The following is a 12,773-nucleotide window of genomic DNA, read 5'->3' on the forward strand; positions in this document are numbered from 1 at the left end:
ACCTTCTGCAGCGTGTCGTRGAGTCTGCATTAGCTCTCTTTCCTGAGATAAGTCTCTCTGCAAAACAGATATTTATTATTAATACGTGGTGCCATGGAAAGCAGAACATAAAACCTGCCTTGTCAATCGACCTACTTGCAGAGCGCCGCGCGTCTGGTTTTGTGCTTTAAAATACTTGGTGCCTATGTATGTGTAACCAAAAGCTGTTTGGTTTCATTTGATAATTTAAGTGGCAAATTAAAACCTATAAAGGGTTTGAAGGCAAAAAGATGAACATGCAGCCGGTTACGGAGCGCTCCTTCCCGCTGACAGATGGCTGCAGCTTTCAAGCCCAGGTTCTCGGCGAACAAATACATTGCTGTTTGTCTTGGAGGAGCTCACCAGCAAATGAGAGAAGTAAATAAATGTGTCTCTAGTGGGAATGGAGGTTAATCCCATGAAAAAAGGCTGGGGAATGTAATAATGTCTATATTTTTTTCCTGCTTCCTTTAGTTGCCTTGCATTACATCATTCCATCTTACTGGTGGCTGATGATTCCCCTGTGTGAGGCAACCAAGAGGGTTGATTCATAATGAAGAGATTATGAAGGGAGTTCATAATTTTTATTGTATCCGAGTAGCTGTATGGTGCCTTTAGTTTTGGTATCAATAGGAATCATCTTTTACCTGTTTRTTTATTTTTTTAAGTACAGCAAATTGTTAGCACAGCTAAAAACTCTTGTATTTTAGAGGTTCTTGCTGATGGGGTGCATGGTAAGCGTGAGGTTCAGCAGCGCTGTGCTGCGGAGTCTGAACTCCAAGGAAGAAACATCCCTGTGCAAAACGTGCTGCAGTGGTGGAGCTGAAGGTCACTTGCCCCGGTGTTGTGTGAGGAGCCTTCAGGTAGGAGGATTATCCGCATCACACTTGGGAAGCGAAGGAAGTCGGTAGCCCTTTCCTGCAGCAGAGCAGCAGGCTGCGTGTCACCTCTAAAGGGAGGGTTTCCACGTGTGCCCGTTCGTGTCCTTGCTCGCTTTCTAATGAAATAATATTTGGCTGCAGCAAATTTGCCAGCTTTTCCGGTAAGCGGGAGCTGTGTCGCTTCTCAGGTCGGGCCCCACAAGGCTGAGGCCCTGAGAACCCCCACAGTGGGCGTAATGTCTATTTTCTGGRATGTGTGAGGTCAAAGTGACTGGAGTAATACTTTTAATTGCTTTGTAATTGCKCTTCATTGGGAGAAGCAGTAGGGACCAGCAGATATTTTTGTGAGGCTTCCTCCATCTGACACAAGCTTGGACAGACTGTTAACACACTGTGGGAAGCTCCTCATGGAGGAAGCTCTAGATGTGACAATAAYGTGAAGGAAAAGTCACAGAAGAGCTAAGAATTGCGTGGTGCTCGGAGGGGCTCTGTGTGTGTTATCTGCTTGTACTTCATCTCATTGTTTAAAGYGTAGATCTACAGAGCGCTGAGCATCTTGCATTCCCATATTTGGGTTTAAAATGGAAGCAGGATTAGATGTATGTTATTTATATGAACGATACCTTCTTACTCAGCAGATTGACTGTCTGTGTTTATTCAGTGTCACATCTGCTGGCTCTACTTGAACAAAAAGTTTCTGGCTCCTGTTGTCTGTCACTTAGATCCAATACAATAGGGCCAGCTGGAGTCGAGTCTGCCGTATGTATCATCCCATCGACTCGGGAGGGAAAAATGGGAATGCGTGGAGTCGCCAGAGGCAGCGCACAGCTGGATCTCCGGATCGCGCGGGCAGGTTGTGGTGCCCATGGGCAGCAGCATCTCTCTTGGTTTGGGACCTTGCAGGAGGCCAGTGCTCCGGCAGCCTCARTGAGGCCTCAAAAACTTGACTTTTTGTGTCTCTCGTGGGGCTGAAGCGACGTTGTGCTGCTGGCACCATGGCTTACTCAGACCTGCACATGCACCTATGGTTCTTTGGAGGCAACTCCAAGCCATGTGGAGGCATCAGCTGAGACCYGAGGCAAGAGGAGACCTCCAACAAGGGTGTCCTTGAGCACAGACGACAGCGTGGAAACCACTCAGGAGAGCTTCCTTGCTGGAAGGAGGTGTTTGACACACGGACRTTAGTACAGTCATCTATGGGACACGATGCTGTTGTCCTCTGTCCCACCATAGCTCCTATGGCTTGTGTCCMTGCAGCCTTCCTCCCAAAAGGATGAGGGCTGGCAGCTCTCCCAGCCCACGCTGAGTCCCAAAGCACCACTAGGAATCATTTGGGAGAGGGAGAGTTGGCCCAGCTGAAAACCCTGCTCAAAACCATGCTGATAGTTGACCAGGATTGTGGTCTGCAAGCTCGTGCCTGGCCCTGGCTGATCCAACAGCACAACCGTAGCCATAAAATCTCACAGTGAGGTTTAACAGGAGCCCATTGCACCATCCTTGWGGTCTTCAGGACCCCAATGGTGACCAAAAGAAGAGCCTTTTGAACCGCTGTAGGTGCGAGGCGAAGGCAGAGCTGCTGCTCAGCCTCGGCGGAGCCCGAGCCTCGCGCTCGGCGCTGCTGCCTTGCCGAGCGCGCTCCGTCCCTGGCGCTGCTGCTGGGTGTTCCCGGCTGCAGGAACGTTCGCAGGGCACAGATGGTCTGTCTAGCACCCTATTGTGAGAGCTGAGACCCCGTAAGCCACCACTAGAAGTGCTGTGGCTTTTAGGAGGAAAGGGGTATGAAAGAAACGTCGCCTACTAGTAAAAACTGTAGCTGCACAGAGCTTATTTTTTTCTCCTTTCAGTCAGTGCTGTAAAAACTCCAGTGACACTTCTCCCTGCAAATATCCGTGTTTAAAGAAAGAGATGGAGCCACAGTAAATATTGAGATGGCAGCACAACCCGGTAGGGTTGTAGCCTTCTCCTCCCCATTAAAATGGAAGCGCGGTGCAATCCTAGCTGGAAGCACATCCCAGCTGCCGCAACAACAGCGTGCTCAGCAAACATGCAGCGGGAGGAGCTGCTTGGCATCCAGAAATCTTTATTTCCTGCCCTTTTTGGAGGATCGAGCTCCCAAGAGCATGTTGGCATCCTGGATGGATGCAGGACAACCACATATTTTCACTAATAACCATATGGAGGCTGTGAGTGCTTCCCTAAAACTACCTGGACACCTCCAAGCTGTTTGGAAGATGTTGTCCCAATGCAATCCTTACATTCCCGCTCGGTTTCTGCCCCACTTCTTGCAAACTGTAGGAACCGTCAGCAATTTTGTTCTCGGGCTYTTTTCTTTCTCTGAGAAAAGTTCCCTCTCTCTGCTCGCTGAGCTGAAAGGGAATTCATGAAGACTGCAGTTTTAAAGGCAAAATCGGCCCTTTTTGTTTTCTGTTTGTAGCCACACTAAACAAGATGGGATCTGGCCAGGGTTGTTATAGTAACTACTAAGATTTCCTCAAGAGAAGGAGGAAAAAAAAATAGAACACAGGCCCATTCATCTATTACTTCCAGTTTTTCATTCAGAGTTACATGCTGTTCTGTGTGGATAATTTGCAAGCCACACAGTGTAGGTAATCTCAGTGACAAAAAAACATACCCGTCATGAGCACAAATGACTCTCCAGAACATTGTGCTGATGCTACTGGTTTATTTTTTGGCTTTGGTGATGAGGATGGACCCAGATCTGCAGTTCTTAGTGGTCACCTGGCTCTGGCTCCTCACCTCTGGATTTGGGCTTGCAGGATCAGGCTGTCGCAATTGCATTTTATTGATATGCAGGGCAGGTGGTCGCTTTGTTTCCCACCTGAACTGATGCGATGGGTTTTAAGCAAGTAGCCATGAGGCTCCCAAGGCAAGAAGCTGTCAGGAAGTAAGAGAGAGAAACGTCTTGTTATGCTCTTGTGTGATGGTTTCCTTTCACATACTGGAAATACTTCACTTGAAAAAGCCTAAAAATTGTTTTTTTCAGGGCTGTGCTGGTTCATATGCTACCYGAGAAGGTCCAGAGCTCTAACTAGGTCTTTCTCCTAGCCCAAGATCCTTGACAGTTCATTGCTAAGCAGGATCGTGAGGCACCAAACCCTGTCTGCAGTGCGGAGGCCCAGCGGGTTAGAGGAGAACGGGTGTTTGATGGGCTCTTTTTGCATCTTCTGCATGGTACATGGGTCCCTCTAGCCCTGCATCACTAGCAGTCTTCAAAATTCCTAAATTCCWTTTTGTCCAACATCTTCAATGAGTAGGAAATTGCCTCCAAATTTGCCTCTGAGGAATGTCCAGGTGTGAAACCAGTTTTTTAGTTCCTTTTCAATCCTCTTCTGCCACTTCTGAAAGGAGAGAACCTGTTCATAGGACACAGCTCTGCTGCAGTTGCCATCCAGCCTTCACCCTCCGGGGAAAATGTGTAACTTTGTGTGTAGTTGGGCTTAAACAATAAGGAACCATTTCTTAAAGCTGTGGGATACTGGATAGACGTCAAGGGTGGCAGGTGACTGGTCTCATTCACTTGAGCGTCCAGATCAAGCTTAGTTGTCCTTCTAAAGTAATTAAGTTTCTTCCAAGAAGGGACCTAAATGTTAATTCCATCGCTTGCATGGTAAAATAATCCAATAAGGTCAAGCTTAAACCTCAAGGGAGATTCAGTGCTTATATGCATAAGGGAAGGGGGGCATTAAAGAGAAGTCTCTTTGTTGMTGGCAGGGGATGCTGCCAGTTTCTTGGGCCAGCAGGTAGGGAGCAAGTAGCTAGAAGGGAAGTCCACTGAACATTGCAAACATGGGGAAACCTCCTCTGCTTTGGCCACCCRTAGACCACAGCTTGGATGGGAGAGGGACTTAGGGGAGACATCTGTTTGCCCCCTTCTCATGGGCCCTGTTGGAGAAAACCTGAGCTAGGTGGATGTTTTCCTGCGTCACTGATGAAAGATTTTTTTTAACTGATTGTTTTAAGTGATTCTCTGATTTTTGTGCTGTTTCTAAAACCTGCTGCTAGGTGACATTGGTGATTGCTGAGAAGTGGGGAGCTTCCCGTGCACACCCTGTTACTCACCTTCAGTGCTCTGTGAAACCTGTAATGCTTGAGAAATGCAGCTTTCTAATTTTCCTAATTCCCCCGTGAAATACGAATAGAAGAGAGCAAAAGAGAGATCTCCCCCTCTTGCCAGGAAATAGTCCCCATTTGTCTTAATCATCTTTCTTTCGATGTCCCACATGTTCCTAACAAGTCTTATTCCGCTTCAGGAAGGGCAGTGAACCCCGCAGCAGCCCAGGGTGATGCTCCATGGCAGGAATTAAATCCAGCTGCTGAAAATACCCTGGCAGTAATTCACAGTAGGCTGTGCTTGAGGAGCAAGACTTCTCGTTTAGCCACCAGAAGGTCGAAACGTGGCTGTTACCTAAACCTTCAGTGCAGGCAGCTGTGTCCTGGACACCTTGATTTCCACGTGGGAAAGGTGCAGGTTTGTCCCATGGTTTGTGTGTGGAGTGACACGATGCGGTGAGCTCTGCCTGAGCTCCCAGCCTTGCCCACGGCCACGCGGAGCTTTGCGGAGTCCTTCCCACCTCTGACAGCGCGGGCGACTTGGCATCTTCGGGCAGCCGCTCCTCTTTTACTGGGTGCTAATCAGCACCAGGGAGCCAAATAGGAGCTGCCAGGGCGGCAAATCCGCGGGATAGCAGCGTATCCCAGGCCAAAGCGCTCGGGAATCCCATGGGCGAGCGAAGGAATTAGCGCTTTCCCAAACGTCTCCTTGTAAAGGCTCCAGCCGTTCATTAGCCGCCGCTCCCAGGTTGGCGCTTCCCAGAAAACAAAGTCCCCTTTGATGTTCCCATGAAAGGCAGGAGAGCAGCGCGGGTGCCACGGACAATGAGCTACAGGGAGACCTGCCCTTTTCACGAGGGGCCCCGCCGCTGCCACGCTAAAACCACAGGTCTTTACAGGAGTCGTAATCAGCCTGCGTGTTGTTTTAGACAAAATATTCCGTATCTGGAAAAGGACCCCGGGCAGCAGCATTATAAAAACTGCCGCCGCCCCGGCCGGCGCGGAAAGGCCGAGTGCAGTCCCCGGAATTCATCGGGATGGTAGATAACCCGCAGCAATCTTTTTAAAATGGTAATCTGAACGGCGGGCTTGGCTTTGAATATTTGGGAGCCATTACTTGGTTATCTGCCGCTTTCTGCAGGCGCGGATAAGCTGATTGAACCCCGGCAAAGCCACTGTTTATAACCCGGCTTGTGCTTCCGTAGGTGAAATTATTTCAGCAGGAATGAATGAAATTAAAAAAACAAAAGCCTTTGACGGCTTTAGCTGCAAAAGACTCTGCTTTTATGTGAATAACTGCTCTGGGAGTAAAATGATGATTCTAACAGGCTGCTGTACCATGACTTAATGCCCTCGTGATCACTTAAACACATGAAATGCACTCGTTTTTCTGCTTTGTCACAATGTGAAGATGATCTTTATTTGCACATGCATTTATTTTAATTGCTAGGGTTTTCACGCGCGTGCTGGTTGATATTCCAGTTCTAATTTTAACTGCACCAATGACTCGCTACCAATTCTTTGGTATTTTTAAAGAGAATGTAACCAATAGCCAAAATACGAAATAAAAAAAGAAAAAGAAATTAAAAACACCTCAAGACAAACAGCGCAATGGGCAGGGATGAGGCACCCTAACCAAGCAGCACAGGTTGGCAGTTCTGTCTAGGGTGAATTTTGTCTGAACTGTGTAAAAATTGTGTTTAAGATAAATGAACCCAGCTCGATCTCCGATGCAGAGCTACAAAGCGGGGCTGTTACAGTCCTGATCAAGTTGAGCTTCTTTATACTGCGGTGCTGAAGTTGGGCTCAGATTTGCAGCTCTGTAGCTTTCTAGTGGCTCTGCATTCTTGGTGATGATGGCTGAGACCCGGCTGGAGAAGCCCATTTGTGCGGGCTGATGCCTTCCTTTGCTCTTCAGCAATTTCCATGGTTGCTGGTGCATTTTAGAGATATCTGCCCTGGGAAGGGCTGTGGGAGAGAGTCAGCTCCTTGGGGTTTCTCTGGAGTTTCCCTGTCAACTTTTCTGGGAAATTTCATCTGAGACTTTGATACCTTACCAATTCCGTAAAAATATATTCTGCATCTACCATAAATGCATCCATTTTGTCTGAAACTTGTTCCTGTTTTACGCTGTATGTGCAGAAGGACCCATCACAAGGTCTGTGTGAGAGAAGACGTGATTATGCAACATCGAGACACCGCCTTAGATAATGCAGCACGGAATAAATGTTGCCCCCTGCTTCATTTGCAGAGTCGCCTGAAGGAAGCCGTGCAGTTGCTGGAGGATTACAAGCATGGAACTCTGCCCCCAGGAGTCACCAACAAAGAGGTAAAGGAGAAAGCCTGGCTGCCTTCTGCCTCTTCATGCAGCCCACGGGGAACCGCTGTCCACAGGCAAATGCAGTTTATGTTTTTGGTGCTCATCCTGGTTCAGCACCAGGTCCTGGGGGTGCTCAGTTGAACCGCTGCCCAGCTGCCAGGGTGTTGGGCAGAGGTTGGGCTCTTTTGAAATCTCCATCTTGCAAAAATGCTGCTGGGTGAAGATGGTAACAAGGAGCTTCCAATAAAACCCTGCAGGATTAGAAAGCTTGCTTTTTTCTTTCTCTGCTTGCGCAAATACTGATTATCTTCAATCAAAGCTATTGCTTCCTTTCCCTTGCAAAGTGTTTTTGTTATTAAGAATTCATAAAGAAGGAAAGGGCCTTCCTTGGCTTCGGTGGAGGAGAGCTTGCTATCAGTTTTTTTATTAGCARTTGTGGTTCGTGGGGCCCCTCTCGTACCGTGCTCCTCTTGCAGGACATAAAAAAATGCCCTGCACTGAATATTCCTTCACCAAAAGAAATGTAGCCTAGACAACAGTCCTCCATATAACCAGTTTCTCACAGTGTATACATATATTCATACATATTTGCATATATATATATACCATGTTTTCAAAAATGGTACTTTTTGTGAGGTGGTGTTGCTGCCATTGGGATCCCTAAGCATGGAGCGGCTTTGCTAGAGGAGGTTGTAGAAACCCTGCTGGAGGGGAAGTTCTTAGCACAGTTTGCCAAGAAGAAGGAAGCTTTGGGGAGAGCTTTGGGGTGGAGGGTTGCACGAGCTGAGCCCCCTTAGCTATATAGCTATAAAACTAATAAATACATAAGCCTGAAGCAATTACTGCAGGGCAGCTAGGCTGCATTTTGAGCCTTTTGCGTCCAGATCATTAGCATTTAAGCACTGCAACTTTTCTTCAGGCTCTCTTCTTCTCTCTTTCTTTCTCTTTCTTCCCATCCTTGTTGGTGTTTGGAATCCTGACTGTCACAGCAGACACACATCAACAGTGGGTGTCTATAACATCTACCAGCATCAGTCCTGAGTTATCTCCTGATCTAAAATATGGATAAAGTGCCTAAGCAGACTGTGCTGCAAGGCTAGACCTGCAGGGCTTGGCTCTCCTGAGACAGGGCTTTGGTCCTTAGTGCTTAAACTTCTGTCTCCCAGCGCCRCTCCATGACCTTGTATCCAGTGCTGAGCCTTGTAAGTGCCTAAGATTAAAAGGGAAAAGTTAAGAACAGGGTTTTGTTGGCAGGCCTGTTTCAGGGCTTGAGAGAAGCAACTGTGACAAAGAACTGGTTCAACTCTGAAGGAAATGATAGAAAAAAATATGTTTGTCTCTTAACTCCCTGCAGGTTAAATAACCCTTTTATTTCTTCTCCTGTACACGTGCGATCCTTGCGTGTCGTGTGAGGAAACTATAGGATGGCAACGAAGAAAACTGAGGTTTGCATTCCCTTTAGGCTGCTTATGAGCTGGGTGCTATTTTGGGATTTGGGAAAGAGGCATCGCTCCAACAAAACCTCGGAGGGAATTACCCCTTCCCTGTGCCATTTGCCCTGCAGGGCRTCATACTCATGGTCGTTCGATGTCACTCTGTTCAGCCAACCTTAATTTGATGGTAAGGAGAAGCAACCAGAGCTCGGGAGAAGGGGAAAGCAAAGCATGATGCAGCAGCAGATGACTCAGTTCCCATCTGCCCTCAGGCAGATGAAATACAAGTCACTCACTGTTGCAAGCCACGCAGGCTTCTGACCTATATTTTTGGGTTGGTGTAGTGATAAACCTAGGGTACACCCGGAGTTCATTCAGAATTGCACTGCGAGAGAGAGAGAAAAGTGTCATATGTTGCTTGTTTCCCTCCGCCCTGACAATATTAAGCACGGGGCTCTCCTCATTATGCAATCTGGAGGAATTAAAGTGGGAAATAAAGGTATGCGGTGCAGCAGGAAAGAGAAAACGGGGCTAAAAATGCCCTTCCCAAGAAAAACGGCAGCACAACAGTGTAAGAAAAATAATAAAAAGCCTGAGCAGTTTATCCTGATCACGGTGTAAATGGTGTTGGGGGTCTTAYGTGCTGCTGACAGATGGCTCCTTTCTGCATTGGCCTGGAGGATGAGCCGCTTTCCCGAGGAGCGGATATCGCTTCCTTTGGAGATCTGGAGCCGTGAAGCCCGCAGTGGGAACTGCAGCATGTCCTGGTTATTGGGTTTAAGCCTCCTTTGCAGTATTAATTAAACCCCACAGCAGGGCAAGGTGAGGAAGCCTTGGGTGGATCCAAMACCACTGCAAGACGCTGTTTGCTGYGACGCTGTCAMGGAGAAGGGGACAACGGGAAGGGACCTGAAGGCAGCAGGTMGATCAACGTGCTCAGCCTGCAGCAAGACAGCAGTGAGGGACCGTGCCCAAGAAGCAGCCAAAACTGGCTTGTTAACGTGGAGCAATGATCTGTGAAGTCAGCAGGYACCTTCTTCCTGGGCCTTTGAGCTGGTTGAAAGGAATGATCAGCCCCAGGAGAGGCAGRAACAGAGGTGTGAAGAAGGTCGCTGTGGTGTGTGAAGAACGTCAAAAAAGGCTGAGACCTTCTAAGGAGAAGGGAATTCTTCCTTCTTGGCCCCACAGTTTCCTCAACACTCTTGGCTGGAGAATTAGGGCCTGCAGAGGAGAGCATTGKTAAGGCCAGTGGTTTTGGAAGTGAAAACGAGGTTTCCACCCAGGTATGCCAATGTCCACCAGGATACAGGTCTCCTGAGTTTCACCTCCTCTAATCTTGRAGGTTCTCCTCCTTTTGGGAGGGCCAAGGATGGGATTTCCTCCTCCTAGGAAGGCCCTGTCAGCTTTGCTTGCAGAGAGACTGTTTGATCCAATCTCCTCCAGCTGGAGGTGAAACTCAGGAGACCTGTATCCTGGTGGACATTGGCAGGCATTTCAATTCCAAAAACTTAACGTGAGGATTCTAATTTATTAATTTTGACTGTTACATGTGTAGATAGATATTCCTGGGCATGCTGTCTTATTGTTTTGCTTGAAAAGTAATGTCTGAAGTCTTTTAGTGTAGTTTTCTTGGCCTGTGGTATTCTCTTGTCGTGGTGATAACTTGGTGTCATTTTCCCCTTGGTTACTGCTGTGTTGCAGTCAAAAAATAGCCCCGTTTTTTCTTCAACTTCTTTTGTTTTATCTGTTCTCTTCTTTTTCTCTTGTTCAGGCTAAACTTTGCCCCCGAATTGTTATGGAAACCACTCTTCCTTTTCCAAATAACTTATTTTCACTTACGCAAGCGATAGCTCTCTAAACCAAACAAGGACACTCTATAATAAAACCAGGTTTCACCCAACTCGGGGGCTGAGGAGGAGCTCAAGGGGAGCATGTGGGGAGGTCTATCTAGCTGGCAAGTCTACTGGTACTGATTGACATATGGCAATGGCAGATATACAGAGCTGGAAGTGTCTCATTAGTTGTGGGGCCTTTGCAGAACATACGATGTGCTGGTTGCTTGCTTGGGGGAAGGGAAGCCTCTCCCTTGCATTGTTTTCACCCCAATTTTTCATTGCTGAACCAAGGAAGATGGGAGAATGCTCTGGTTTTGCTGCCCCAAGCTGAGCTGCCATTTTTGTGGGTTTTCTGCATGCACAGCTGTGCGGGACGGGCTTTGGCTACAAGGCAGGGAGCAGAGGAGAGAGATTTGACTTCGTTTTCGGGGTGTTTGCACTTGTTTTGAGTGCTGKTTGGGCAAGGGGCCCAGTGCTGCATGGACAAGGTGCTTCCCTTGGGGAGAGCAGCTCACGTGCCTGGGCGTCCTAGTCACAGCTGCAACCATAATCACCCTAGAAGCCTTAAAGATAAAAGTTTGGGCATTTATGAGCATTGTGATCAACCCAATAAACCCCCCAAATGCCAGCTTCCCATCTGAAAGACATATTTTGACTGAAATGTTTCATTTTCTGACTGATCTGTGGTGCACTATGTTTGACAGGGTTCAAGCTCCCTAATTTTTCCTCCCCATTCAGAAACTTGTGGATCTCATAGGGTTTGCCAGTCTCTGAATAAGCATCCCCTCAGCTTAACCTATGCTGCCTGCTGAAATGCTTTCACTGAATGAAAAATGAAAGGATAAAAGCCTAAAATGACAGATATCTCCTGCACACTTCTTATCTTCCTGGCAGGCCTTTATGGAGATTGTTTCTTCTCCCTTCCGAAAGATTTAAATGAATTGAAATGGTACAGTTATGGACCATTCTTAAAAGTAAATTAAATAATAAGAAGAAAAACACATCCAGAGTAATTAATTGGTTGCTTCTGTTCCTCATGGCTATCTCTAATCCAGATTACAGAAGAATCGCAGTGTATCTCCAGCTGCTCTCAGGGAGAAGACTTGTGGACTTCCACGCTCCCCAAATCCACATTTTTGGTTACGTTCTTTCCACCATCTCTCTGTGCTCTGGCTCTGAATTCATCTCGGGGACGGGCTGCAGCGTGAGCATTTGGGAAAAGGAGAGTTTCCCCCATTGGGTCTGTSCCTTGCTGGATCTCGTGGTTGCCACCGTGGGCTCGTGCTTCCCTTTGCACCAGGAGCCTCCTGGCTCGTCCTTGCTGCTCGATGCAGCAGCTCTTCAATGACACTGATTTCACTGCTCGGGAAAACAACCCCTTAGCTCAGGGTGGTAAAAACCTATTTCTTGAGCATTATTAGCAAAAATGAAGAATTGATCTTCTAGCTGTCAATAGCTGCTAGACTGCTGATAGCTTTTTAATGAGGGGAAACTACGATGATTTCTACATTGGAAAAATGTTTTCAAAACATGATTTTTTACCGGCGCTGGTCCATAATTTATGTACTTAGCAAAGCTAAGGATGAATGCGTGTTTGATTATTGTTTGTTTAGTGCTTTGTATCTGAACAAGGAGACGTGTCCAAGCTCCTCCCTGGCGGCTTAGCTCATTTACCCAACCTTGTCTTCCAGTGTTTGACAGCCGGACTTGGTTTGGATGAGACATGGGTGAAATGGGGTGTTTTCATTCTGTTTATTAAATCCCACCAACCACAAACATCCCCTGTAGTTGAAAATACCCAACTYTGTGGTCGATCTCCCTTGCTGACAGGTTGCTATTATTATTTCAGTGTTTTTTTCTAAGTAAGAAGTTAAGCCACCGTTCAGGGTTTATCTCTCGGGTGTTGTTATTTGGATTAGATGTTTAATGAGATGATGAGGACTGCATAAAACCTACTTGAAGAACAGCCCTCCTGAAGACTTTGGAGACGTTTCTTCTCCTAAATGGGAGTTTTGGGACTGTTGCATGTCCCTGAATGGAATGACTGAATTCCGTGTATCTGTATATGCTTTGGTGGAAGAAACAGCATTTTCTAATGCTGGTTTAGAAATAAAAACTGTCCTGAAAACTACAGGAGAGCCGGTGAGGTTTCAGAACCTCCTATTACCTGGATTGGTTGCTGCTGGCCTTCCAAATGGGAAGGCAGATATCCCAG

At 47.2% G+C, this 12,773-nt stretch overlaps 1 protein-coding gene across 1 annotated transcript in view; it reads left to right on the forward strand.

Annotated features, from left to right (window-relative positions):
- The window catches only part of SFXN5 (sideroflexin 5), a 90,916-nt gene that overhangs the window by 13,304 nt on the left and 64,839 nt on the right, over positions 1-12,773 (forward strand). Inside the window, exon 3 of the mRNA XM_026048902.1 lies at positions 7,222-7,299. Coding sequence (XP_025904687.1) covers positions 7,222-7,299 — 78 coding nt within the window. The remainder of the gene's footprint in view (positions 1-7,221; positions 7,300-12,773) is intronic.

The sequence above is a fragment of the Nothoprocta perdicaria genome, unplaced genomic scaffold, assembly GCF_003342845.1.
Source record: "Nothoprocta perdicaria isolate Ctin4 unplaced genomic scaffold, notPer1 scaffold_58, whole genome shotgun sequence".
Lineage (NCBI taxonomy): Eukaryota > Metazoa > Chordata > Aves > Tinamiformes > Tinamidae > Nothoprocta > Nothoprocta perdicaria.